Below are 24271 nucleotides of genomic sequence, written 5' to 3' on the forward strand. Positions count from 1 at the left end.
TAGAGCATGAATTTGAATCATTTGTAAGCTGTTTCTTTATTTGCTCCCATGTGAAATGGGTAACAGTGCGGGAGCAGGAAGTTGGTGGGAGGGGCAGGAGTTTGAACGGGAAGTGAGTGGGACTTTCACACTATCTCACTACTTGCAAGTGTCTTCATTATATTTTCCTCATTACCCATCAATCATTACAAATTCAGAAGTTGTCAGCTTGGTTACAAATCAGAGCTGAATGCATCGACTTTGGAGATTTCCTATGGAGTATAATTGGCAGTGAAAGTAGCATCAGAGCTGTTCATCGGTGAAGTTGTTCCGATCTGGGAGGATCTGCGTCTCGTGGCCACTGCGCCTCCTCCTTTTGCGTGTTTAAAGATGAAAGAAAATCATACAAATGTTCGGCGACACAAATAACAAATGACAACCTCATGAAGAGTCCACGTTTGCAACAACAGACGGAGACAGCCCGGACCACTTCAGGGATTTCTCCGTTTTCAACGCCGAAACGTCCTGAAAATGTCGTCCATAACTAAATAAATACAAGGTGGGCATGAAAACCAATTACAGATACACAAGTATATCATAAAAAGTCACGCTTCGGAAAAAAACGTTATATGGCTTTTCGAGTGCAATCTAACTGGTACCGTTAGCCGTTAGCATCTCCGTGCTAGCTGCTCCACGTTAGCTCTCGGTCCAGGAGTTTAGCCCCACTTGATACTGGTACGTGGAAATGGCTCCCTGCGGCGCGTACCCGGAGAACTCTCTGCTGGGCCTTTTGTGATGCAACGCCCTCTCCCTGGACCCGGAGCAGGCCGAGGTGGAGGCGGCGGGCGGAGCGGAGAGGACCGGCAAACCTCTCGGAACCGCCGCCGCGTTGTAGACGTCGGCCTGCGGTCTGGGGGCTATAGTCGCTGCGGGGTTGGCGAAGTGGGGGAAGGACTGATAGGGCACTCCCTCCACGCTGTAGCGGGGGTAAGGCGGCATCCACACGTTACAGTTGAGGGAGCTCGGGAGCTCCTCCGAGTCTTGGCCGCTCGGATGGTCGCTTTCCAGGCCGTTGTACATGCAGGGCTCTCGGGGCGGGGGGGGAGGCGGCGGGGGGGGCACGCCGTCGGGGCAGTAAGGGTGGGAGAGCAGGGGCGAGTCGTAGGAGGGCGGAGATCGGAAGTAAGGCTCCTCGGGAACGGGGGGAGAGGCGTCTAAGTAGGGACGTTTGCAGCCCAGCTCCAAGTGGCGGCCGTTATCTGCAAGACACACATCCGTGAGGTCTGGGGGAGTGAGGACGGATCCCACTGTCACTTTAGTCCCCCAGCCTTTATTTGAAACTGCTTTGTTGAACAGAACAAACCAGGTGAACAGAAAGAGAAAGTACATCTTAGCTCCACAACACTTTTTACAATTTTAGAAACGGTTTCGGAAAGACTGAAATATGGCTCGCTAACAATGAGCAGAGGACGCCGTATTTAAATATGCACGCGCGATCGTAATGTGCAAATAGCGCGGCTGTTTCCCGATCGGCAGTAAGAAGGTCTGAACCAGGACTAACCCTGCACTAAGCAGGGCTCAATGTGTTTAACTGATATTATTATGATATTATTATGACACAATGTGCACATAATATATTATCATATATTATGTGCACAAATAGAAGCTACAGTCGCCTATGCATTCTGCTATTTAGGAGCCAAAACAAGATTCAAATAATTGCATTGTTTTCCACTCACAGTAATAGATTCAATAAAGGTTTAAATATCCTCATATAACCGTGAATTAACCCTGTATGTTCCGGACCTTTGCTTTACTTTTTCTTACTTTTTCTTTTTTTTTTTCATTTCAGATCTTGGTGAAATTTAATTTGTGACCCCTGCTCTACATAAGACTGCAGATTTTTGTCTTCATTCACGTGAGATCCTTTCAATTAGAAACATGGACTTCCATGAAGTGAACCAAAGTAACTGTTGATAGTGTGTGCTTCTGTGGTCCAGTGGTTAAGTTCATTTCATTTTGCGCTCACGGTCAGACCATCCGCAGTCCCAGGGAGATTGGGGCTGATTTTTCCTCTTAGGCAGGACCAGGGTCTTTAGTGCCTCCTTGTCCAGAGCATCCAGTGTGTGAGCGGGAGCTGGTGTTTGAACCCGGGACCTCCTGCTTCCTAATCCAGCCTCCTACGCCCTGATCTAAACTGCCACCATCACCGGCCTTAATACGGCATTAATCACACTAACATCACTAAGATCAGATGATAGATGATATTTGTATATTTCTGACATTGAATTTGATGTATTATTGATTGAACATTTTAGTGAAATGAAGCCAAATATGAAAATATAGCATCAGAAGTAACCTCACGCGTCACTTTATCACTTTATCAACCGCCCGCCCTGTTCTCCTTTTATTATTCATATGTATATATACTTTTGCCCTTTAAAGCTTTCTATTCATTGTATATAAGATACCTAGTTACAATTACTCGATTGCATATTTCAGGTCTATGTTTTTTCAGAGCTGATGGAAGTGAATTTCTTCATTGTCAGATTAATAAAGTCTTATCTTATTATTAAAGCAGATTAGAAATGTTTTGCACCTTAAAATATTCTAAATGCTAATTTTACTGGGGTCCCGAATTGTTGGCTGGAGTGATTTTCGGGGGTCACGGCTTCAAAAGTTTGGGAACCCCTGGTCTTTATCAGTGTTTCCCAACCAGGGGTACGGCAGCACAACAGGGGGTACTTTGTTTTTTTATTCTCAAGTTTGAAATCATTCAGGCGTATTTGTATATTGCTTTGAAAGGAACGCAGAAACTTTGGAGTAAAAGGCATGTTTTTCGGAGTATTTTGGCTTCAACTTGAACACACTTTTTGTTACCAAATATAAGTTTTAGTCAATAACTTTCGATATAAATGGCTGCACCATGACGTAGGGGGTACTTAAAGTATACAAGAAAGGTCCAAGCGGTTTGTTGGGAATCCCTGGTCTACATCATCCAGTGTCTGTGTGAGAGCAGGGGGTTTGAACCTACAAACTCCAGCTTCCCGACCAAAATCCTCCTACCCACTCGGCTCCTGCCACCACCAACCAGAGGCTTTTGTGGCATTAATAACTCTAAAATAACAATGAATATCTACAAGTGAAATCAGAGCTTTAAACGACACAGGCCTTACTATCAAGTGTCTATCTATAAATGTCTAAATGTACAGTAACCTGGAGCTCAGCGTGTGCTTCTGTGCTGGTACCTCTGTGTTTGAAGCAGTGGTAGAGCAGCCCGGGCTCTCTCTGGCTGAAGTGGTTGGACAGGGGCTCCTGGTCGGGACTCACCCCGGGGTCGTGGTACTGATACTGGGACAGGACCTGGGGATGCCCCTGTAACACTCCGGAGCTCAGTTTACCCGACAGGTGAGAGTGAGACGAGATGAGCCGCTGACGCACCATGGACTTGGAGATCACCGGGTACTCCTTCCTGCCAGAGACACGTTACTTTGCAAAACGGTACAACAATGAACGTTACCATAGGGGAACTATTAAACATACTCTTAGGGTGAGACGTCAATGTAGACATATATGTGAGACATCAGTTTGAAACTTTTCCCGTTGTTTACTGAGTTTTGTATCATTTCACATTAAAAAAAAAGTGATTTCATGCTTTAAATGGATAGAGAGCGCCAGGTTAAAATGATACATGGTACAAGATCTTGATATCTTACTTATCTTACTTACTAGTGAAAATATCTCTAAAAAGTTAATGTTTCAGCTTGTTTTTTGGGGGTTTCAGAGTTCAATAACTAACAATAAAATGTTGTTAAGTACAGGACTGGAATGTTTGGTGTCGGTCGGAGATAGGCTCTAAAGCAGGGGTCCTCAAACTACGGCCCGCGGGGAAAATCCGGCCCGCCAGATGATTTAACCCTGACTTGTAGAGCACAAATTCCTGAGTATGTAAAAAAAGTAAGTCTCTAGCCCATTCCTGTGCGGTGTTATGATTTTTTAAATAACCAGTATACTCATTCCAGCCACTAGGGGGGAACTTAAATAAATAAAGAAGTTCCTCACGTGTCCAGCAGATCGCCATGACATACGAGATCAGGATATAAACAACACATTATAGCCACGTGGTAAATGAAGCTTAACGTGTGGAGTCATTCAATGAATAATGACACAGTGAACTTTGAGAAACTTGTGACGTAGGCTTGTAAAGCGCAATAAAAGTGTAAGCAGTTAATACTGTGGTCTGAGTCATACATTTCTATGTTATAGCCAACCCGTCCCGGCCCCCCATCACAGTCAGGAACGATAATGTGGCCCCCAGAGGAAAAAAGTTTGAGGACCCCTGCTCTAAAGTTTTCTTTCATATGTGCTATTGGAAAACAAGCGTTCATGGTTGGTATCTTCCACAAAAGAAAACACATATGTATGACGAGATGTTGTTTAGGAAGTTGAGAGCTTTATCAGGCACGTTAGGTTTTGTGAATGGACACGGCAGAATGGAGCAAACGTTCCTAAAATAAACCTTGTCTAGTTGTTTACCCCTGTAGTCTGGACACCCTGAGGTCGCCCTCCTCGCTGCCTCGGAATCCTTTGGCAAATGGGTTGTTCTCGATCTTCAACTGTGTGATCTGCAATATAAAAAAGGACATACAATTGTTTGAAATGGTGATTATCACTGGGTTTATTGACTTGTGCACAAAAGGTCTGTAATTTAACTTCATTGTTTCTTGTCCCATTTGTCTTTCACCATCATCCTTTTTTTTTAAGACTCACGTCTGCAAACAATCTATGTAAAGGCTAATAATCACTGTCGCAAGAAAACATATTTACCTTACACTTTTCTTTATTTGACATCATGAAAATGGACTGGATTGTTGGCACTCTACAGCTAAATCCCCAAAACAGCGCAGCACTTAATATGTTAAGACACAAATGAACGGTAGGTAGACATCCACAAATATATCCAATCTTGCGCCGGAGCCATTCTCTTCAGAAAAGCAGAGCCTTATCCTCAAGGGCATGCTGGGTAATCGGGAGTCGGGACTTTTCCCTTTGGGCTGCGGCATTTTGGGTCAGATGATATGACATGATACTTTTTGTCACTTGTATCAAATGCACTATGATAAACTTTGCACTGCCAACGTTGACATTTTGACATTTCATATTCTATTATTTATTTACGTATTTTGCCCCTTTTAAAAGTGTGTTTATTCATTGTTTATAAGATCCCTCTATTCACTTTTGAGAGTGAATTTCTCCATTGTGAGATCAATAAAGTTCTTATCTCGCATCTTAAATCTATCATGTAATGCACGGTTTTCATGTCCAAAAGAACTTTCACATCACATTTGTATTTGTTTAGATCACGTTTCTGCTGTGCTGAGCCGCACGGTTTTCAATACTAGCGCCACATAGCGACACATTCTCTCTCTCTCGGGATATGGACAGTGTTTAACTCACAGTGGGATAAATAAAGTGTGTAATTTGTGTCCGGTAAGAGCTTATTGAGGATTGAGCGTAGATGCTGAATGAAGAGGCAGTGTGATGGAGAGGAGGAAAAGATTACGGGTCTGTAAAGGGAAAGCAACGTCCTCTAGCCACTGGCTGCAGTCACATGGCACAGTCAACATTTGCTGATCGAGATGAAGAAACCAATACCTTGTGGTTCTGGTAGGAGGTGATCAAGATCAAGAAACCAGTACCTTGTGGTTCTGGTAGGAAGTGATCGAGATGATCGAGTTTACCTTGTGGTTCTGGTAGGAGGTGATCGAGATGAAGAATCCAGTACCTTGTGGTTCTGGTAGGAGGTAATCGAGATGAAGAAACCAGTACCTTGTGGTTCTGGTAGGAGGTGATCAAGATCAAGAAACCAGTACCTTGTGGTTCTGGTAGGAAGTGATCGAGATGATCAAGTTTACCTTGTGGTTCTGGTAGGAGGTAATCGAGATGAAGAAACCAATACCGTGTGGCTCTGGTAGGAAGTGATCGAGATGATCAAGTTTACCTTGTGGTTCTGGTAGGAGGTGATCGAGATGAAGAAACCAATACCTTGTGGTTCTGGTAGGAGGTGATCGAGATGAAGAAACCAATACCGTGTGGTTCTGGTAGGAGGTAATCGAGATGAAGAAACCAATACCGTGTGGTTCTGGTAGGAGGTGATCGAGATGAAGAAACCAGTACCTTGTGGTTCTGGTAGGAGGTGATCGAGATGAAGAAACCAGTACCTTGTGGTTCTGGTAGGAGGTGATCGAGATGAAGAAGCCAGTACCTTGTGGTTCTGGTAGGAAGTGATCGAGATGATCAAGTTTACCTTGTGGTTCTGGTAGGAGGTAATCGAGATGAAGAAACCAGTACCTTGTGGTTCTGGTAGGAAGTGATCGAGATGATCAAGTTTACCTTGTGGTTCTGGTAGGAGGTAATCGAGATGAAGAAGCCAGTAACTTGTGGTTCTATTTGGAGGTGATCGAGATGATCGAGTTTACCTTGTGGTTCTGGTAGGAGGTGATCGAGATGAAGAAACCAGTACCTTGTGGTTCTGGTAGGAGGTAATCGAGATGAAGAAACCACTACCTTGTGGTTCTGGTAGGAGGTAATCGAGATGAAGAAACCAGTACCTTGTGGTTCTGGTAGGAGGTAATCGAGATGAAGAAGCCAGTACCTTGTGGTTCTGGTAGGATGTGACCGAGATGAAGGCGGTCTCCGGAAACACGTGAGTGCAGTAGGCCGTGTTCTTGGAGCCGAAGGCGTTGTTCTCGTCAGCTTTGACGATGTGCAGACGTGGCTGGTACTTGTGCATGGAGTTCAGGATTATCTGCAAAAGAAACCCATGAATAGGATTTAATAATTACAGCCATGAAAGTACTCGTTTTTCAGTGGCAGGCCAAGCTGTTTCTGTTCTCCAGAAGACTGCCACTAATGCTCGACATGAAAAGCTTTCTGTATCGTGAGCAAAGAGTGGAATCTCGAGATGGGATTTATGACTCTTTGATGGGAGCCGAATATCTTGGATTTGTTCCTGTTTGTTTGAGCTGTTAAAAAAATTGGCTAATTTTCATATTGTCTCCAGAAAACTCATTCTGTTCTAAAAAATGAATTTGTTCAGAGGGACTGATTTTGATTGAACAGGGATTAATTTTAACCTTTGAAATGCATGTCGGTAAAAGAAAAGTACTAAAAGTAAAAAAAACAAAAAAGCAGCTACTGCCTTAACTGTTCAAAGACTTTTCACTGGTTTCTGCTCTGCTCATGTGCTGCTTTCTAGAGTTTGCTCAGTTATAAAATTCTATAAAAACAGACACAGATCCGGCTCTTTACAAAAATGAGACCTGGTTGTAACCGTTCACGTCACAGAGCCGATTCAGTCGCAAATGTCACATCCCTAATGGGATCTCCCACAGACGGAAATATATATGAGCTATGCATGATTTTTTTTTCTTTTTAACCAAGTCATGTCACACTAAAATGTTCTAACATGTCATTAGCCTTTTGCATTTTTCAAGATCTTAACATCTTAACATGGAGCTCATGCATTTGGTGGTGATAGTGACAGGTCTCCATGGTTACGTTAAAGGGAGGGGTCAGCGCTCCTTTGGCTCATGCACAAACTTCTCTGTTAATGATCAAATCAAAAACGATGAATGCATTAGACCTGTCCCTTCCCAGCTTGGCTCGTGCTGAGATGTGGGTCTGAGTATCTCGTATCTGACAGGGAAAGGCAGGAATAGCGGCTGTGGCGGCTTCTAATGAATACGGGTTTCAACAGTGCCAACAGCGCTGAAGGGAGTCAGAGGTGCTCAATAAATAAAAGCTGTACAGGCCGTAGGACCAGACAAGCGCCCAAAAGGAGGACACAAAGCTTAAAAACAGGACTGTCCAGAAGAAATCCAGATATCACCCTAACTCCATTCCAGCCCAATTAAACCTGGTCCAGATTGTCTTGTGCTTAACAGCAATGACAATGGTTTATGTTTCTCTTTCTGGGAACAAACTAAAGCGGACTGTGGACATACAGAACGTCTTTCAAAAGGTAAAGCAGCAGACATCCACCAGTGGGGCAAACGGGGTAGCGACATGTGCCTTAGTGCAGGCATGAGTGCGTGTGGGCGTGTTTAGCGCCGTGGTCACTCAGGCAGAAGCAGCCGGGGTCAGGAGCGGTCCAGCTCTGTCTCAGACCATCAGCGTCAACAAACCCTCAGCTCCGTCTCTCTCTGTGTCTGTCTCCCCACTCCAAAGCTCGCTCTGCTTCTCTGTCCACAGCTGGATTCAAAGCTACTTCATTGTGTCCCTTTGTTGTCCTTTTACTTAGTCAAAAATATGATGTTGCTGATTTTTTTTCGAGCCAGTATCTGCTGCTAGACTTCCGAGTCAGGCTTGAGAAGAGCACATCTTTAGTTATCTGGCTCAACTTATAGAGCTGACAAAGTCCCCCTTGACTTTCTTGATAACGATGATGAAGCGATGTTTATGCCCTCAGAAATAATGCAAAAACGTGTTGCAAACATCTAAATTTGCACTGCCCTAACCTAATATAAAACCTAATATAAATGCAGCGAAGGTAAATGGAAGGTAAAAGACCTCAATCACAAAGCAACGTGACATTTCATGCTTCCATCTAAAAAATAAGTCACGTAATGCCAAAAAATGAGTCTCGCCAACCAGACTCCGCTTCTTTACAGAAGAGGGTCTGGCAACACTCCATTGCGCGCTTTCAAAGGAAGTGACGCAGCGATATGGAGCCTACCGACCAATCAGAGCAGCTCCCTGAACGGGCGTCACGTTGTTTCGCCTTTGTTTTGTAGTTTTTCAACACAAGCATCCACTTCACGTAATGCTCCGGTATGCTTGTATTCTTAAGTTTTTCTGACTTAAACGACAGAAGTCATTTACTGAACTCCGTGTGGCAGGAGCGCCATACGAGCGATCGCGATGTCGTCACATCTGTTGGCCGTGGTAGGCATTTTACATTTTCATATTTGATAAACATTTTATTAAAATCCTATAATCAGCAAAAACAATGTCCATAAACAGTGCATTGCTTCTCTTGCGCTGTAACAGATCTATCATTATATAAAACCGAGTTAGAGGCCTGTATGCATCAGCTGTTGCCGACCATTCACCAAAACATCCGGCGAAAATTGCGGAAGTAAACAATAACAGCGATCGCTCGTATGGTTAATGTCCGAATGACGACAACTTTCTTGTCGCTGTTTCTGTCGTCACATCCACTATGTTCTCATTGGCTGCGCTTCGGTTGTCCCACATTAGTCCCGCCTCAAGCAGTAGCTTTTCTACGACAGGGTCGCCAGAGTAGTCTCCTGTTTATTAATTAATAAACATCGGAGATTAGTCTGGATGCCAGGCTACCAAAAAATGGCCAAAATTGCTCACATTTACAGCAATGAAATGTCATAATGGGTTTTATTTTCTCATTATACGAGTCACAAAGATTGGCTCAGATGGGATTCAAATTCACCTTTTTTTTTGGGGGGGGGGGGTTCAAAACTCAATAAATGAAGTTAGGAATTAGATATTACAAAATCCTTCAGAGACAACCTTCCAAATATTGTCACGTCCAAGCCTGTAAAATGTGGAGTCTGTCGGAACTACTAAAGTGGAGATATTGTTGCAAGATTGGAATGAAAAACAGAATGAGCCTTTAAGTTTTGTAATGGCTACACATGTGCATGTATTTTGCTGCTGTTTCCCAGAAAAGGAGGTGACCATATTTGGATAACAGCGTCATTTCACCCGCCTTTTGTGCTACACATGGATACCAAACATGTGAAAATTAAAGAATGAATAAGCCTGGAAACGTTGAAGAAGCGAGATTCTAAAACTCTCCGATGAGTTCGTCAATAAAACATAAATGAAGCATGATAAAGGGGTGGGTCTTTTTTCACTTCATCCTACTCACGTGAGCCGCCATGTTTGTTTAGATCGGCCTAACCACGCACTCCTCGGACTGGCTAACCCGAATGTCAGCGGGATTTAGAGCCTTGTAAATGGAGAAAAAGTGTATTGAGATTTGCCGGGTGGGAGTTTATCCGTGCCCCGGTGGCTGTGGCTGTCCGCTCAGACGCAGAGCGGAGCTGACAGCCTCCTCCCGCTCCGGACTGCGGGTTATGGACCTAATGACTGTGTGTGTGTGTGATGGACCACTTCAGACAGGCCCCGCAGAGCCCCGGGGAGCCAGCTCACTCCGTCCACTGTACAAGAGAAACACCAGCCGCTGTGTTTGGACTGCTCACGGAGTGGGAGTGGAGACATTTCACCCAATGAGCAGGATCAGATAGAATCAAAACGCTGAAAATGGTGAAAATAAAATAGATAAATTACTGCGAGGACCTGCCTTGCTTTGCCCGGAGAAGAGGGAGCCAAACATGTGGTTAAAAATTATTACTTTAACACCTTAATGGGAACCTTCTGAGGAAGCACAAAAACAGTGATATCAAGAAGACTGATCTATTAAAGGGAATACAAATGCTGTCTATTGCAGATTTGCATCTTGTTGCTAGTTTTAGCCGACTTTAAACTTGAAAGCACTGTTTCAGACCTATCATATTTATAATGCGTCATTTTTAATGCTTGCAGGGCGGGACGAGTTATGAGAAAATAGAAACAATGTTGCAAAGGGGTTAGAAACTGCTCCCAATGCGTGTTCCGGGAAAGTGTCCAGTACGTTTTCTACTCAGACCCTGGACACTGAGCGCGGATGTGCCCTTACTGTTCGACCTCGCGCTCTCTGCATGATCCAAAAACATAAAGTTCGGCCGCTGGTATCGAAGAGCGTTAGATATAAAATGAGGAGAACCTGGAAAATGCTTTACGTTGCTCACCCGCTGCACACAGTCTGATCATCAGGGCCACTTTGAGTCCGGCCGGCATGTTTGTTTACGTTTGGACTTTTACAGGCGTTTTGTTCCTCTCTCTTGGCCTGGTGACATGTAACCCGGAATGTTCCGCAGCGTGGCTTTAATAGCAAACAGCGGCCCGGCGGTTGATTGGGGCGAGGCCAAGGCTTCTCCACGTTTCCAGCCGCTCACTGATCCGTTTAATGGGGCTGAAAACTTTGGGAAAGGCAGCAGGAACTTCCATTAGTGCGATCCCGCTTTTAACGATTCGCATTATGTCACCCGCACCCCTTAAAAAAAGCTTTAGGCCTAATCCCACAGTTTACCAGTTCAATTAGTGAGTAAGAGCCGCCGCCATCTTGAGACTGGGTTCCAGGGCCTTTGCACACAGGCGTACGCCACACTAGGACCTTATAGCACAGAGGAGGCATCAGAGCGAGGGAACTGGAGCCGCACGACAAAGCACGGTCATTTTGGAGAAGGTTTTAAGTTCCCGTTTGAGACAGGAAGGCGTCACTTTGACTGATCAGAGGAGAGAATCCCATTCTTTGAGTCAAACTGTGTGTGGAGGAGGGAAAAGGAAAACAGCAGTGAGCGGCGGCTCAAGAACCCATGTGTGCACAGGGTCAGTGCACACATGGACAATGGTGGCTTTTTGAGTAAAAGTCAAATATTACTGCAATAAATGGAAATGTTTCTTTAGTGAAAGTACTTAAGCATTTAGCCACTCTGCCTAACATTTCATTAAATTAAATATAATGCAAGTGTTTATTTTGTTGTAAAATATCTAAACCAAACAAACGGGTGTTTGCTTTGAGTTTATTATTCCATCCATGGGCGTCTTCTTCCCTGATGGCACGGGCATGTTCCAGGATGACCATGCCAGGATTCACGGGGCTCACATTGTGAAAGAGTGGATCAGGGAAATGAACTCCCTCTCTTCCCTGTCCTCCCTATGCTTCCACCCCTCACCCCCTGCCCCACACCAAGGACTTGAGAGAAACATTTTGATTCAGATGAATGTGGAGGCCAATCCATCTCAAAAGATTCCAGTGTCCAGATCCTAAAGAATCTTTAGGATGTGCTGGAGAAGGCTTTGCACAGTGGTCACACTCTTCCATCATCTATACAATATCTTGGTGAAGAATGAATGCAACACTGGATCATTGCACATTGTCACAGCTGTAACAGCTTAAAGCTAAAGACGGTCCTACCAAATATTACTGCATTTGTATCTTTCTTTTAAGGCAACTTACTAGTGAAAATGTTTTTTTTTGTAAAACTTCAAATGTTAAACCAAGCAAACAATTAGATCATAAAAAATCCTTCTAAAAAAACCCTTCAAAATGTTGTCAAGTCCAAAACTGGAATATTTGGAGTCTGTAGGAGCTACTGAAGTGCAGATAAGTGTGTAAAGATAACATTTGTAATGTCTGTGTATCTCTGACTTTCTGTCTCCCACAAAGAAAAAAATGACCATATTTGGATTACAGCGTCATCTCAGGCACAGCCTTTCGTGCTACACATGGATACCAAACTTTAAGTATTTGTGAATGACGCGTGGGTAAGACCGGGGAGCGTCGCCATGTTGGAGTGACTTACTGAACTACAAAGGACAGACTGGTAATTATTTTCCTCTGGTCTATTTCCACTCTGACATTAAAACTGCGAGGGATAAAAGCAGCTGAAGTTGGCCTTACGTGTCCGAAGGGGTCCAGGTGGTTGTTGGTCAGCTTCAGTTTCTGGAAGGACACCAGCTGCCTCATCCAGTGGGCTCCGGTGGACGGGGAGTCTGGGTGAACGTACAGGCGCCCGGGCATCGCCGGCTCCGCCTTCCCTGCCACCATCCTGAGGAGAGGGCAGAGGAGAGGGCCACGTGATCCCGGGTTCTTTCATCCACCAACATATTCAGTCAAAGTGATACTTTACTGACTAAAACTACAGGTGAAGAACTTAATGAGGCTAAAACTAGGACTTCAGTCTCCAGATATCATGTTTCAGACCCTCATCTTTCTCCCCAAATGGAGATCTTTTCTGTCGTCATCTTGCATCAACATCATAGTTAAAGTCGTAGTAAACCATAGAAAATGGATTACACTGGGGTTAGTGTAGCGTATTTAGCAATAATGACCCAGCAGTGAACACCGTTGTTTTGCATCTCCTTTGTTGCCTTTCTTTAGCTTTTTGGCAAACTCCAAAGATGTCACTTCCTGCTTGCTACAAACTCAACGACGCGATAATGAGAGAAAGCCCATGTTGACTGTATAAAACCACTTTGTCATAGAGCATCCCAGACTCAGTAATGCAGGGCCCTGTCCCAGGAGGAAAATAAACCTGAGTTTGTGAAAGCTCCAGGAGACAAGTCTAATGAAGTGAAACTGACTGCTTTTAAAGGATGCGTTTAGTTGTTGTTATCAAGGCTTTTTCAGCTGAATGAAGTCAAATGAATGGAAACAGCCGGATGTGTCTTGTCAAAGAGACTTCCTCAGGGCTTAGGTTGTTGACAGCATCTGACCCTCACCCAGCAGTGCACAGGTGGAGAAACCCCAAACATGCACAATAGGTGAGTCCTCCAGCCAGGTGATTCTGACCTAAGCAGCCCGGCCGAATCAGTATTTGTGAGTTCATACACAAACACACAAGAACCTATGTTCGATCTGTTTGAGTCCGAAATAAAGTGGTTTGGATTAAATATATTAATTAACAAAACGCCATAAAACATGAGGTTCATACTTTACAGACATGACGCTTTTCAAAGCTAAACATTAGCTGGACATGGACTGTGCTCGATCCAAAGTGCGTCCTCTCGCAGATCAGTGCTAAAGTTATGAGCCTGGCTCCACATCAGGAGAAGGCTCTCTGTGGTCGCCCACTGCTCCTGACGGGTCGCCCACTGCTCCTGACGGGTCGCCCACTGCTCCTGACGGGTCGCCCACTGCTCCTGACGGGTCGCCCACTACTCCGGACGGGTCGCCCACTGCTCCTGACGGGTCGCCCACTGCTCCTGACGGGTCGCCCACTACTCCGGACGGGTCGCCCACTGCTCCTGACGGGTCGCCCACTACTCCTGACGGGTCGCCCACTGCTCCTGACGGGTCGCCCACTACTCCTGACGGGTCACCCACTACTCCGGACGGGTCGCCCACTGCTCCTGACGGGTCGCCCACTGCTCCTGACGGGTGCCCCAGTGGCATGGAGGGATGGGTCAAATGCAGATGACAAATTTCATTGCGCATTTGTGGTAAAATAACGAATAAAGGACAGTAACATTAACCTTAACCCACTTTTTTCTTTCAAATTAGATATACCTTTTTATTTCTCTCATGTGGTTTTATCAATATGATAATTTTAATGACGACTGGTGGAGCTAAAAGTTTCTTTTCTTGTCTTACATTGATCTTTCCTGCAGCACTGGAATGGGTTTGCTCATAAAATGAGCAATAAAAATAAAGTGGATTTTCGATAAAGTGGAAAAAGTTGAGCAGCTGTTAAAGCGAAGTTCTCCACAGTGAGATCAATAAAGTTCCATCCCATGTTAAAGTCACACAGCGGAACATTCTGGGTTGTCAACATAAACATAAACAAACCAGAACCTGGATGTAGACGGGCTGGTGATGTCCCGCTCCTGGCTCTGAGCGAGAACACCCCCGTAAAGACGCTTGCTTCTTTAAGGTGTTTTTCATGGATACATGCACCTGTAAGGCGTGTGGTTTGTTTCATTTACTGTAGGGAAATGCTGCGCAGTGTGGCTTTAACTTACAACCCCCCTCCCTCACAAACCATTTGGTAGCAGTTAACCCGGCCCCGGTCCGAGCGCACAGTTCCCGTGAGCGCGGCCCGTTAGCAGAGGCCCCAGACAGAGGCGGGCCCCGCTGCTCAAACATCAGTGTAATTAGGGCCCGGCTGAGGTGTGTGAGACGGAGACCAGAGCCCGAGCGGCCGCCGGAAAAAAAGCCTTTGAAATCTCCTCAGCCTGACGGAGAGACGGAGAATAATGAGGGCTTCTATACAGAGGGTATGCACATCACTTTCCCTCCGAACAGGAGCCTCAGTGCTCCGGACTTTGAGCGCTAAATCCAACAAACATTAGGATTCTGCTGTCCTGCCACCACCAACCACTCACTCACACACACATAAAACTAATATCTCAATGTTTTGGGACTTTCTCGATTACCATGATGAAGCGATATTTCTGCACAAAATCACCAAATGTGCCCAAACATCTTCATCACTTTGTTGCTTATCCCTATTTCTCTTTCATCATTTTTCTTTTTCAAATCTTTCTAAATTTTTCCCCCACATTTCTTGGCCTTGAAGATAAACTCGATATTGTAAATTTGCATATCTTCCAAACATGAACTATTCTAAATCTAGACGATATATTGCCCACCTCACTTCAAAAATATCTGCACCCTCAGTTTTAGTTGCATCATAAAGTGTTTTAATCATGAAGACCTCTTTCTGCGCCCATTGGAAACTCTGACGCCCTGATTTCAAAGGGAGAAAAAAAGTTGTTGATGTGAGAAAAGACCACGTTCACCACCGGCGATGTCGAGATTAACCGGTTGTACAATTACCGCGGTTACAAAGGCTCACAGCTGATTAATCATAAAGAATAAATCGCCTCATGAGCCGTAGTGCATTTCCAGTGTTGAATCCTTCCTGAAACACATGAAGTCAGCGGCAGGTTCAATAATCCCCAGTGCAGAGGGGAAAATCTAATCAATTTTCACATGATAATTGCATGGCGTATCCAGAGGAAGAGTCCCAAAAGAACCATGTGCAGCTGCGGTTGGTTATGTCGGGGTAGGAACTCTTTTGTAATTATAGTGAATTCAACCCTTAAATAAATGCAATGTCTTGATTTTTGGTGAATATTTAAACAGTTCCAGAAACTGAATCCTCTGTATTTTCTTCCTTAAAGGGACTATACAGAGTTAAAACTAAGTATTTTCCGCCCCCGACATGTTCCAGCCATGTCCTAATGTGTAGAATGAGCTCAGACCTGTTCACCACAACTGCCTCTAAAATCCTGCACTGTCACTCAAAAAGGTGTTAATTCGGTTCAAAGCGCCGTCATGCACAAGCTTAATATAGAACATGCAGTGATGTGTAAGGCCTGAGGTGGCAGTAGTGAGTATAAAATGACGAACTTGCATCTAGTCTCTTTAATTTCAATAAGTGTGAATAATCGTAAAATCGCAACATTTTTCCTCACAGTTATCATGACTCAATAGATACACCACAAAATACAGCCTTCATGAACGCTGTAGATGCCCTTCCGTGTGTCCTTGGGCAAGACACGCGGCTTTTGCAGAGTAGAGTGAGATGGTGGGGGTATAGGTTGGAGATTCTCACCACTGAGTATAGAGTGAAGGAACAATGACGACAGTGTTTCGTATTGAGAAGTTTGTCAAACCTGTAGAGCATATTTTTATGTTCCTGTTTGTGGCTGCATGATTTAATGTTTCGCTCGATGGGGAAAATACTTTCCAGAGTAACACAAATTGGCGACAAGCCAGAGGGCGGAACCCTATCCACATATTTACAACAACACATCCATGGTTTGCACGTGCAAACAGCACTTACGCTTTTAAAAGATTATGTCCGTAAAACCTTCATACAGTGCTTTTTATTCTTATGTGAAATTGTTTCCAGAAAGAGCTTGATTTCTGCTCTGAAGTCCAGAGAGTGTTACCCTGATGTAAAACCAGTGACCTGCAGCTGATTCTACACATTTCTAAAGAGCTTGGAACTTTGTGGACCGTGGCGGCTTTAACAATCTGAGGGCCCGTTTTTAAAATGGAGTTTAGCAGAACATTAGCCCTAGAAGCTACTACTCAGACATGAAATACAGGCTGAAGACCTCACCATTTGTTGTCGCAGAACTTGTATCTGTGGTCGTCGGCCGGGACGACGTCGATGAGCAGGATGTACTTGGTTTTCGGGTTCATCCCCGTCACCTTTACCTTGTAGCTCGGAAACATCCTCCTGGAGAGAGAAAACATGATCAGGGTTTCATTGAACAGCCAGAACTTTGGATGGATTAAGAAGCTTCATGTTGCATCCAGCTGAACCAAATGCTCCGATTGTCGACTGTGTAACTTTGAGTTCATCTATTACTCAGTCGACATGAACTCACATTACACTTACAACTCTTGTGTTTACGTCCTTTCTATTCCTGACAGAGAATCTAACAATGAAATTAAACTCTACACAAAAGTTACTGTTATGCAGTTCTCTCAGATGTTGACAAAAAAGTAATAAAGAATCTGGTAAATGCAGAAACTTTAATATTAAAAGGCTCTACTGTATACCCTTTTCTCTTGTGGTGGAATAAAATGAGTGTATTGTTAAAGCAGTGGAAAAAGGCCTTTGTGTTGAGCATCTAATTTTAACACAGTCGGACAAAAAAACATGCTTCTCCAATGTCACTAAGACCTTGTACTGACGATGGGAGAGTGTGACCACTGTGCAAAGCCTTCTTTGGCACATCCCAAAGATTCTGGACTCTGTGGTGGACAATCCATCTCACGCTCCCTGATCCACTCTTTCACAATGTGAGCCCAACAAATCCAGGCTTTGTCATCTTGGAATGGGATCACGCCATCAGGGAAGAAGAAATCCATTAATGGAATAACCTGGTAATTCAGGACGTTCAGGTCGTCACATAGTGTCGCTGAACCTAGACCTGACCGACCCCAGATCAGAACAGTTAGCTACATTTAGGTAAAGACACTTTTTACTGATTTTTGTTATTGTTTCAAATTACAAGGGCTGAAATAACTCGTCAATTATTGAAACATTTGCAACTATTTTAGTCATCGAGAAATCATTTTCTGGTAAGCACAAACTGAAGTAGAGCAAACATGTCATGAAAATGATGAAAAACGACTTTGTTTTTTGAAGTTAGGGTCTGTAGAGTTTTGTACGTTGAACATCAACATCTGTCTGTGTCTCATCCAATCAGAAAACAGAGTTAGCCCTAAGCTCCTCCAACAAATATTCACTTTTTGTTCACTCCATCAGCATGTCCTCAAGTGGCTTTATGCAGGAAAAAGCTTGGAAAAAATACAATTTTCACCTTTCAAAGCCAAACGATTTATTGTAGGAATAATCTGTAGATGAATCGATTACGAGAACAATCGTTAGTTGCTCATCCCAGAGAATAATTGCAATGTTAGAAACGAATCTGGACACAACATCATTATTAAAATGGATGCTCTCCCTCTTTCATTATTTGTAAACACACATTAAAATCTTTAATTACAAGAGCAGTTTCAACCATTTCATAGGTGTACCTTTTGTGTTCTTGGAAGGAGAAAATTGGCAGAGGGGGAAAAAAAACTAAAACTAACTACTAAAACTGCCATCTGCAATAAAAGTTGTACTACTACTACAACTGCAACCTTGTGGCCAGACGTGTACATGAACACACACTTGCTCTGAACGGGTCATTCGTGGGAACCTTCTGACATTGAATACTGGCACTGTCCCTTTAAGAAACCACCTCTTTTGACCTGTGTATCCCATGTGCGGCAAAGGGGAAAAAAATCTACAAAGAGTTCGGGATCCCTTTTACTAAGCCCTAAGAGGTTTTTAATGGCGCTACAGTTTAGACATCGCTCAAACGTTTATCCGCCGCTACTGCCAAGCCCTCGCACGATATCCCAGGGTGCTTTGCTTTCACCCGGGGAGAGCGCGGGCATTAAAATTCCAGCCCGTTGCGTTTTGGGGATGCCTGGTTTTCGATGGCTCTTGTTTCGGGGAGTGATCAGTCATATCGGGCAGAGGAGAGGGGGCGACAGGGGAAGGGGTAATCCGAGACCGGGCCCTAATCCGATCGATGGAGGAGAGGAGCGGCGTGTCATTGGCGCTGGGAGACGAGATAATCCCCACAGGAACATCTACAACGTGCCGTGAAGTCCCCAAATCCTGGGATTGACCAGAGTCCAAAGCTGTGTCCGGATGTCCACACCACAGTGCACTACATCGTGGTCACACCATTTTGCCCCGGTGTCCGAATGTCCAGAGAGACAACAGTAATGCACTCAAAATTTCACACAATGTATTCTGTGATGGTCACTAGACATGTCAATATAGACCACAATGCATTGTGGGAGTCGGAGGAGAACAGACACAAACAGGTCTTTGAATGAAACTCAACACCAATGTACAAAAACAGCTGTTTAATTTGCCAGTTGTGTATTTGTCACGAATAAATCACCTGAATATGAATTGTTACGATGAAAAGTAGCCAGTGTTAGCTGCTCACCTTTAGCTTGAGCTGTTAAACAGTCTCTTGTCATACCATACTCAGTGGTGGCACGCTATTATTGTAACCACAGCAGGCCATTGGAGTAGACTGACACCCCCATCAGCCCCTCCAATCACCATCAATCACACACTGTTCATTCGGGCCTATTGTACATGTTTTTAGTGGTTTGGGAAACCAGAGTACCTGGGGGACACCTACGCAGACACGAGGAGAACATGCAAACTCCACACAGAAAAGCCCCGTCCGTCCGGTGATATTGTTTTCCCAGGATGGGAAAGGTCAGTCTCTCCCTGTTTGACCAGCCACGGACATTAACGGCCAATGATAAGTCAAGCTCCAACCATGACATCACCTACACAACGCTAGCTTAAACTAATCCAAACTAACCTTAACCCTTAAACTAATTCTATTTAACCGTATACTTGACCCTATTCCTAAGGTTGGTAAACTTACCTTAGCCCTAATCCTTGGTAAATGACCGGGTCATGTGCACTAGCTCGCTCATGTGCACTAGCCTCTGGGGTGCCACAAGGATCCATCCTCGGCCCAGTCCTATTCAGTCTGTATATGCTACTGCTAGGGTCCATTATTGCGAAGCACAACTTATCCCTCCATCTGTATGCAGACGGTCTACAGCTTTACCTGCCCATGCTCCATAAACCTGGTTCTGCCGTTGACTCCCTCCATAACTGTGTCGGACTTGAAAAAATGTTTTTCCCCAAAACTTCTTACATTTAAATGAAAGTAAAAGGGAGTGCATTATTTTTGATTTGCACAATGTCCTGTCCACTAACTCTCTGAAAATCTGAAACAAGTCAATGCCGAGGTCAAATCCATTTTCTTTTAGCAGCAACTTTTAGCAAAGGCCAAACCCTTTCTATCCCGTAGTGACCTCACAAAGGCCACACATGCTCTCATCAGTTCACACATCGAGAACTGTAACGGCCTCTATTTTGGTATCAAGCAGTCTTCACTACATCACCTTCAGTTGATGCAAAATGCAGCTGCTTGCCTTTTGACAAACACATCCAGACGCTCCCACATAACCCCAATCCTCCACTGGCTTCCTGTGCCTTATCAAATTGAATATAAAATGTCGATTCACCGCCCATGCTGAGCCCTGCGCTCCTCCTCTCAGATGGTTCTGAATGTGCCCAGGTCCTGGTCCAGGCCGTGGGGCGATCGTGCTTTTGCCGTGGCAGGACCTAAACTGTGGAACTCGCTGCGAGTCCTCACTGACCTGCCACTGTTCAAGTCCAGACCAAAGACTCACCTATTAAGACAAGCCTTCCAGAACACCTACTGCTCTATGTTGTTTGTGTGCCGTTTTATGGTCCGCCAAGTGTTGTTGTAAAGTGCTATATTAATAAACTTTGATTTGATTTGATGTGCAAAAGGAGTAGCACATACAAAAGTGGATCAGCAGCAGATTTATTCACGCATTGTTACAGGCGGTCTCACATGGTAACATAACATATGCTATTCTCCATCTTGCACTTTAATGGTTTTGTTACTTAATTAAACTGTTCCACAGCAACAATGTCATTTCAAATTGCATCGGGCCTATTCTAGAAAGAAACTCGCACCATCCATGGCTCGCAGTGAGGCCTATTTGTGTCTGTCGTGTTCCAGGAGGTCTTAGCTTTTGCAGTGAAATTGTTTAGGTGAATAATGTGTTTAGGAGCTATATTATTACCACAGCAATTGCCAGAGAGCACTTGGGATTAAATAAAGAATGTCTTCTTTACAATTATAGCAAATAATCCAAAAGCTACCAGAATAAAGCTCAGATATCGACCGATTTAGAATTGACTGCTTTAGCAGTGAAGTAAAGTATTAAAGTGCTTTTCTGCAAGATTGCAAAAATAAAGACAGTCTCCTCCCTCCCCTCGTGGTTGGACTTTAAAGCCACTCCTACTTTGCAAAATGACTAGAGAGATTTCAATAGTAAACGACTAAGCTCCCACCCCTGGGAGCTTCTGATTGGACCTGACAGGCCGCTTCACAGGAAAGCTCATCTCACTGGTCAAAGATTTGGCACCGAGGATTCTGATTATGTCTCATCAAAATCTATGAAATAAAACAAAGACATTTAAACTTACAGACCGTGCAGCCCTTTTTCAATCGATTATATGTGCATGAAAAAACGGGTACAGCGTCTTTAACCACCATAGATGTGATTTATAAAGTGCCGATGAGGGACGCGTGCAGTACAAGCTAAACCACACAGAAGTGTTCACCGCTTTCTGTGGAGAGACATTACATGATTAGTCGCTGAGGTCGACTTTACAAGCACTAGAGCCACACTACTTGACTTATGCGCTTCTCTTTTTTATTTTTGTGGAACTGTGGTTGAACGTAATCAAGTCTACCCAGTGCAAAGAGCTTAGCAGTTGTGATAACGTGGAAATATGTTGAATAGAACACATTTAAGAATCAAGTAGAGTGGGAGAGAATCCTTTTGCATCTATACCCTGAAAGCGCTGCTATGTCCAGGGCTTAATGGGAATTATTTTCAGTACAAAAGCCTTGTTTGATGTAATGATCTTCATGAATGCCTGAGTTGTTGGCTTTTTTACTTGTTGAGAGTGGTGCATGCACGGAGGAATACCAAACGGACATCATTTTAAACAAAGACTTCATGTCCGAGCAGCAGGCCTGCAAACCAAGTTGTGATATCCAAGTCTAGCCTTAGATATTCCTTTCTGCAGAGCACCTCCCCTCTCCCTGTCAGCGTTTGAAGTGCAGGTTCCCAGAGTGAGGGATCAGAGAGGCCCAAACATGTGCAGGTCCAGCCCAACAGCTGCTGCACACAGGCACACACATACAGGCGCTGTCTAAAAACACGCAGAGGCCAATCGATTGTTCCCAGCGGTGACAGTGGTCGGTTTGTAAACTTATGTCAGTGGTTCTCAACTGTTATGGTGTCGGGACCCACAATCCTCCTGGGATGACAAGCAGCGACCTAAATGCAACTTACTTGTGTAATATAACAGTCATTCTATCAGACTCAAGTAGTGATTCTATCATTTTTCATTTCTATACAAAAATACTAATGTATGTTTTCTGGGAAGCCTCGTGGCCTTCTGAAAACTGGTCCAGTTGAGAACTACTGGCTTATGCTGCATTATTTTGGAAATAATACTTCTGCTTAAAATAACTGCAAAGTAACATTGCTCCTAGCTTCATTTTATACAGTATAACTATTGTTTATACAGTAGTTATACTGTATAACTACTGAATGGACAGAGCAGAAAAGTTTTTATTCAAGCCTTGTTTACGTTTTAACCATAACTTGTCAAATCAGTCACCCAATGGCAATGAAACTGATTCATTGGGTCAATATCATTAGCTTTTCCCACGGTTCAGAGCAGCTCCCTAGCAGATCCAGACACCTCAAGGGCCCCAGTACAAACAAATATCTCCATTCAAAACTCTTTATCATGATTTATTCACAAACTTCACTGGGAGAGGTTAGCTTGGCTAAGTCCCTCCCCTATTAGAAGATACTCTCAACCTGTGGGTAAAAAACTTTTGTTGTTCTAAGACTCAATGACCCAACTCTCAGCTGAGTTTCAGTCTCAACGAGAGGTCGACCGATATTTGGGGATTTTACAATATCGAGCTAGCACCGATCAAAGCTGATATCTCCCGGACCAAAAGCGATAGATCTCCATCACCCCAATGTGATGGAGAGGCCATGGTTATAAACGTTAATCCACTTTGAGAAGATTCACCAAACATCCATCAAGAGACAGTCACAGAAAAACACTATTTTGGCTGAGAGTCGCTGAATCCCGGAAAGAAATTCCAACTTCTGGCGAGTGTCCTCTTCTTTAGGTTGAATAAAGTCCTGTCCTCTCGTAGCCAAACGCGTTGTTTTCTACGCAACATTTTCGTTAGGTAGGAAATAAGAACAGGCGTGTCCAGAATAATTTAGAAAGAGCTCCTTCTTCACATCCTTCACTGCAAACATGACATCTGTTCAAACCACTCTGTGGGGTATTTTTGATAAGGAAATAGCATAACAACATGGCTAAAAGCTCCAAAAAGTCGATGTTGCATGATATAGGCCCTTTAAAACCAGTCCCAGTGCTTAGGGCAACAGAGAGAGTTAGCTAGCTACAAGTTTGTTACACACAAGTTTCACTAAACGTCCGTCAATATGGACGTGCTGCACGTTATTTTGAAGCACAGAACCCTCTGTCAGCGGGTCACTGCTCATTACCTGCCTATTAGAGGCGAAACGTCCTACACTTCAACTACAGAGTACAGAAGATGACTCAAGAACCTTCATCTAAGATGGACAACTCCTGTACGACTGAGAGCCTACTCAGACTCCTTAGAGTTGGTTTTAACAGAACGACAGAAAGTCAAAATAAATGTCTCAAGGAAAACAGAGATTGGAGAATCCAGTTTGCACAAAAACCGGGCCTCACACAGAAAACAGTCATTTTCAGATTCTGCGTTGGAAAAATGTTTAACATTCCAGACATTTTAGACAGTGTTATCAAAACTAGGCTCACAAATAAAGCTCTAATTCAAAGCATTTGCTCACATTTCGCTGACAAACTAATAGCTATTCCATTAATGTATGTGATTAGCTCAGCTCATTTGAAATATAAAGCTCTGCCTTTTAGTTAACAAGTGCTCCAGATACAAGAGTGTGTTCAGTCAAAACACATCATGTAATTCATTTACAATGAATGATTCATTATCTTCATATCCGTGGGTTAAAGCGTTCACTCGTCATATCACTACTTTAAATACTGTAGCCTGTGGTGCGGCTCTTTTGAGCTTTGATGAAAAGAGTGAACCCATGTGTCTTCATATGAGTGACAATCTGCAATAGCACAGCATGAGGCCAAATCTGCACCAGAACGAACGCTGTGACTAATGATCTGTTGAAATTTTGCAGGAAAGGACCATCCAGAGAAGCTTGTATATATTGGTTTTTAAAGGTATTTATTTTATTTATTCATCTTCTTACGATCAATTAAAATGTGCATCTGCTTTGTTCTTTGCTGATATGAATACTGTGGGTTTGGCTTTAAGACCAAACAGCTTTTTTGATGTTGATGGCAGCAGAGCCCTGGTGGAGAGTCTTGTGTCTTCTTAAAAGAGTGTTACAATGAATGACATTGTAGTAAATCTTGTAGGTATAGTA

General features: G+C 43.8%; 1 protein-coding gene across 1 annotated transcript in view; it reads right to left on the reverse strand.

Annotated features, from left to right (window-relative positions):
• Positions 1-398: 398 nt before the first annotated feature.
• Positions 399-24271, reverse strand: part of tbx4 (T-box transcription factor 4) — a 36393-nt gene continuing 12520 nt past the window's right edge. The window contains exons 4-9 of the mRNA XM_079559717.1: positions 16698-16817; positions 12527-12674; positions 6635-6787; positions 4516-4604; positions 3228-3451; positions 399-1238 (exon numbers count right to left, since the gene is read on the reverse strand). Coding sequence (XP_079415843.1) covers positions 676-1238; positions 3228-3451; positions 4516-4604; positions 6635-6787; positions 12527-12674; positions 16698-16817 — 1297 coding nt within the window. The 3' untranslated portion in view covers positions 399-675. The remainder of the gene's footprint in view (positions 1239-3227; positions 3452-4515; positions 4605-6634; positions 6788-12526; positions 12675-16697; positions 16818-24271) is intronic.

This window comes from Gobius niger (genome assembly GCF_951799975.1).
Source record: "Gobius niger genome assembly, chromosome: 1".
Taxonomy (NCBI): domain Eukaryota; kingdom Metazoa; phylum Chordata; class Actinopteri; order Gobiiformes; family Gobiidae; genus Gobius; species Gobius niger.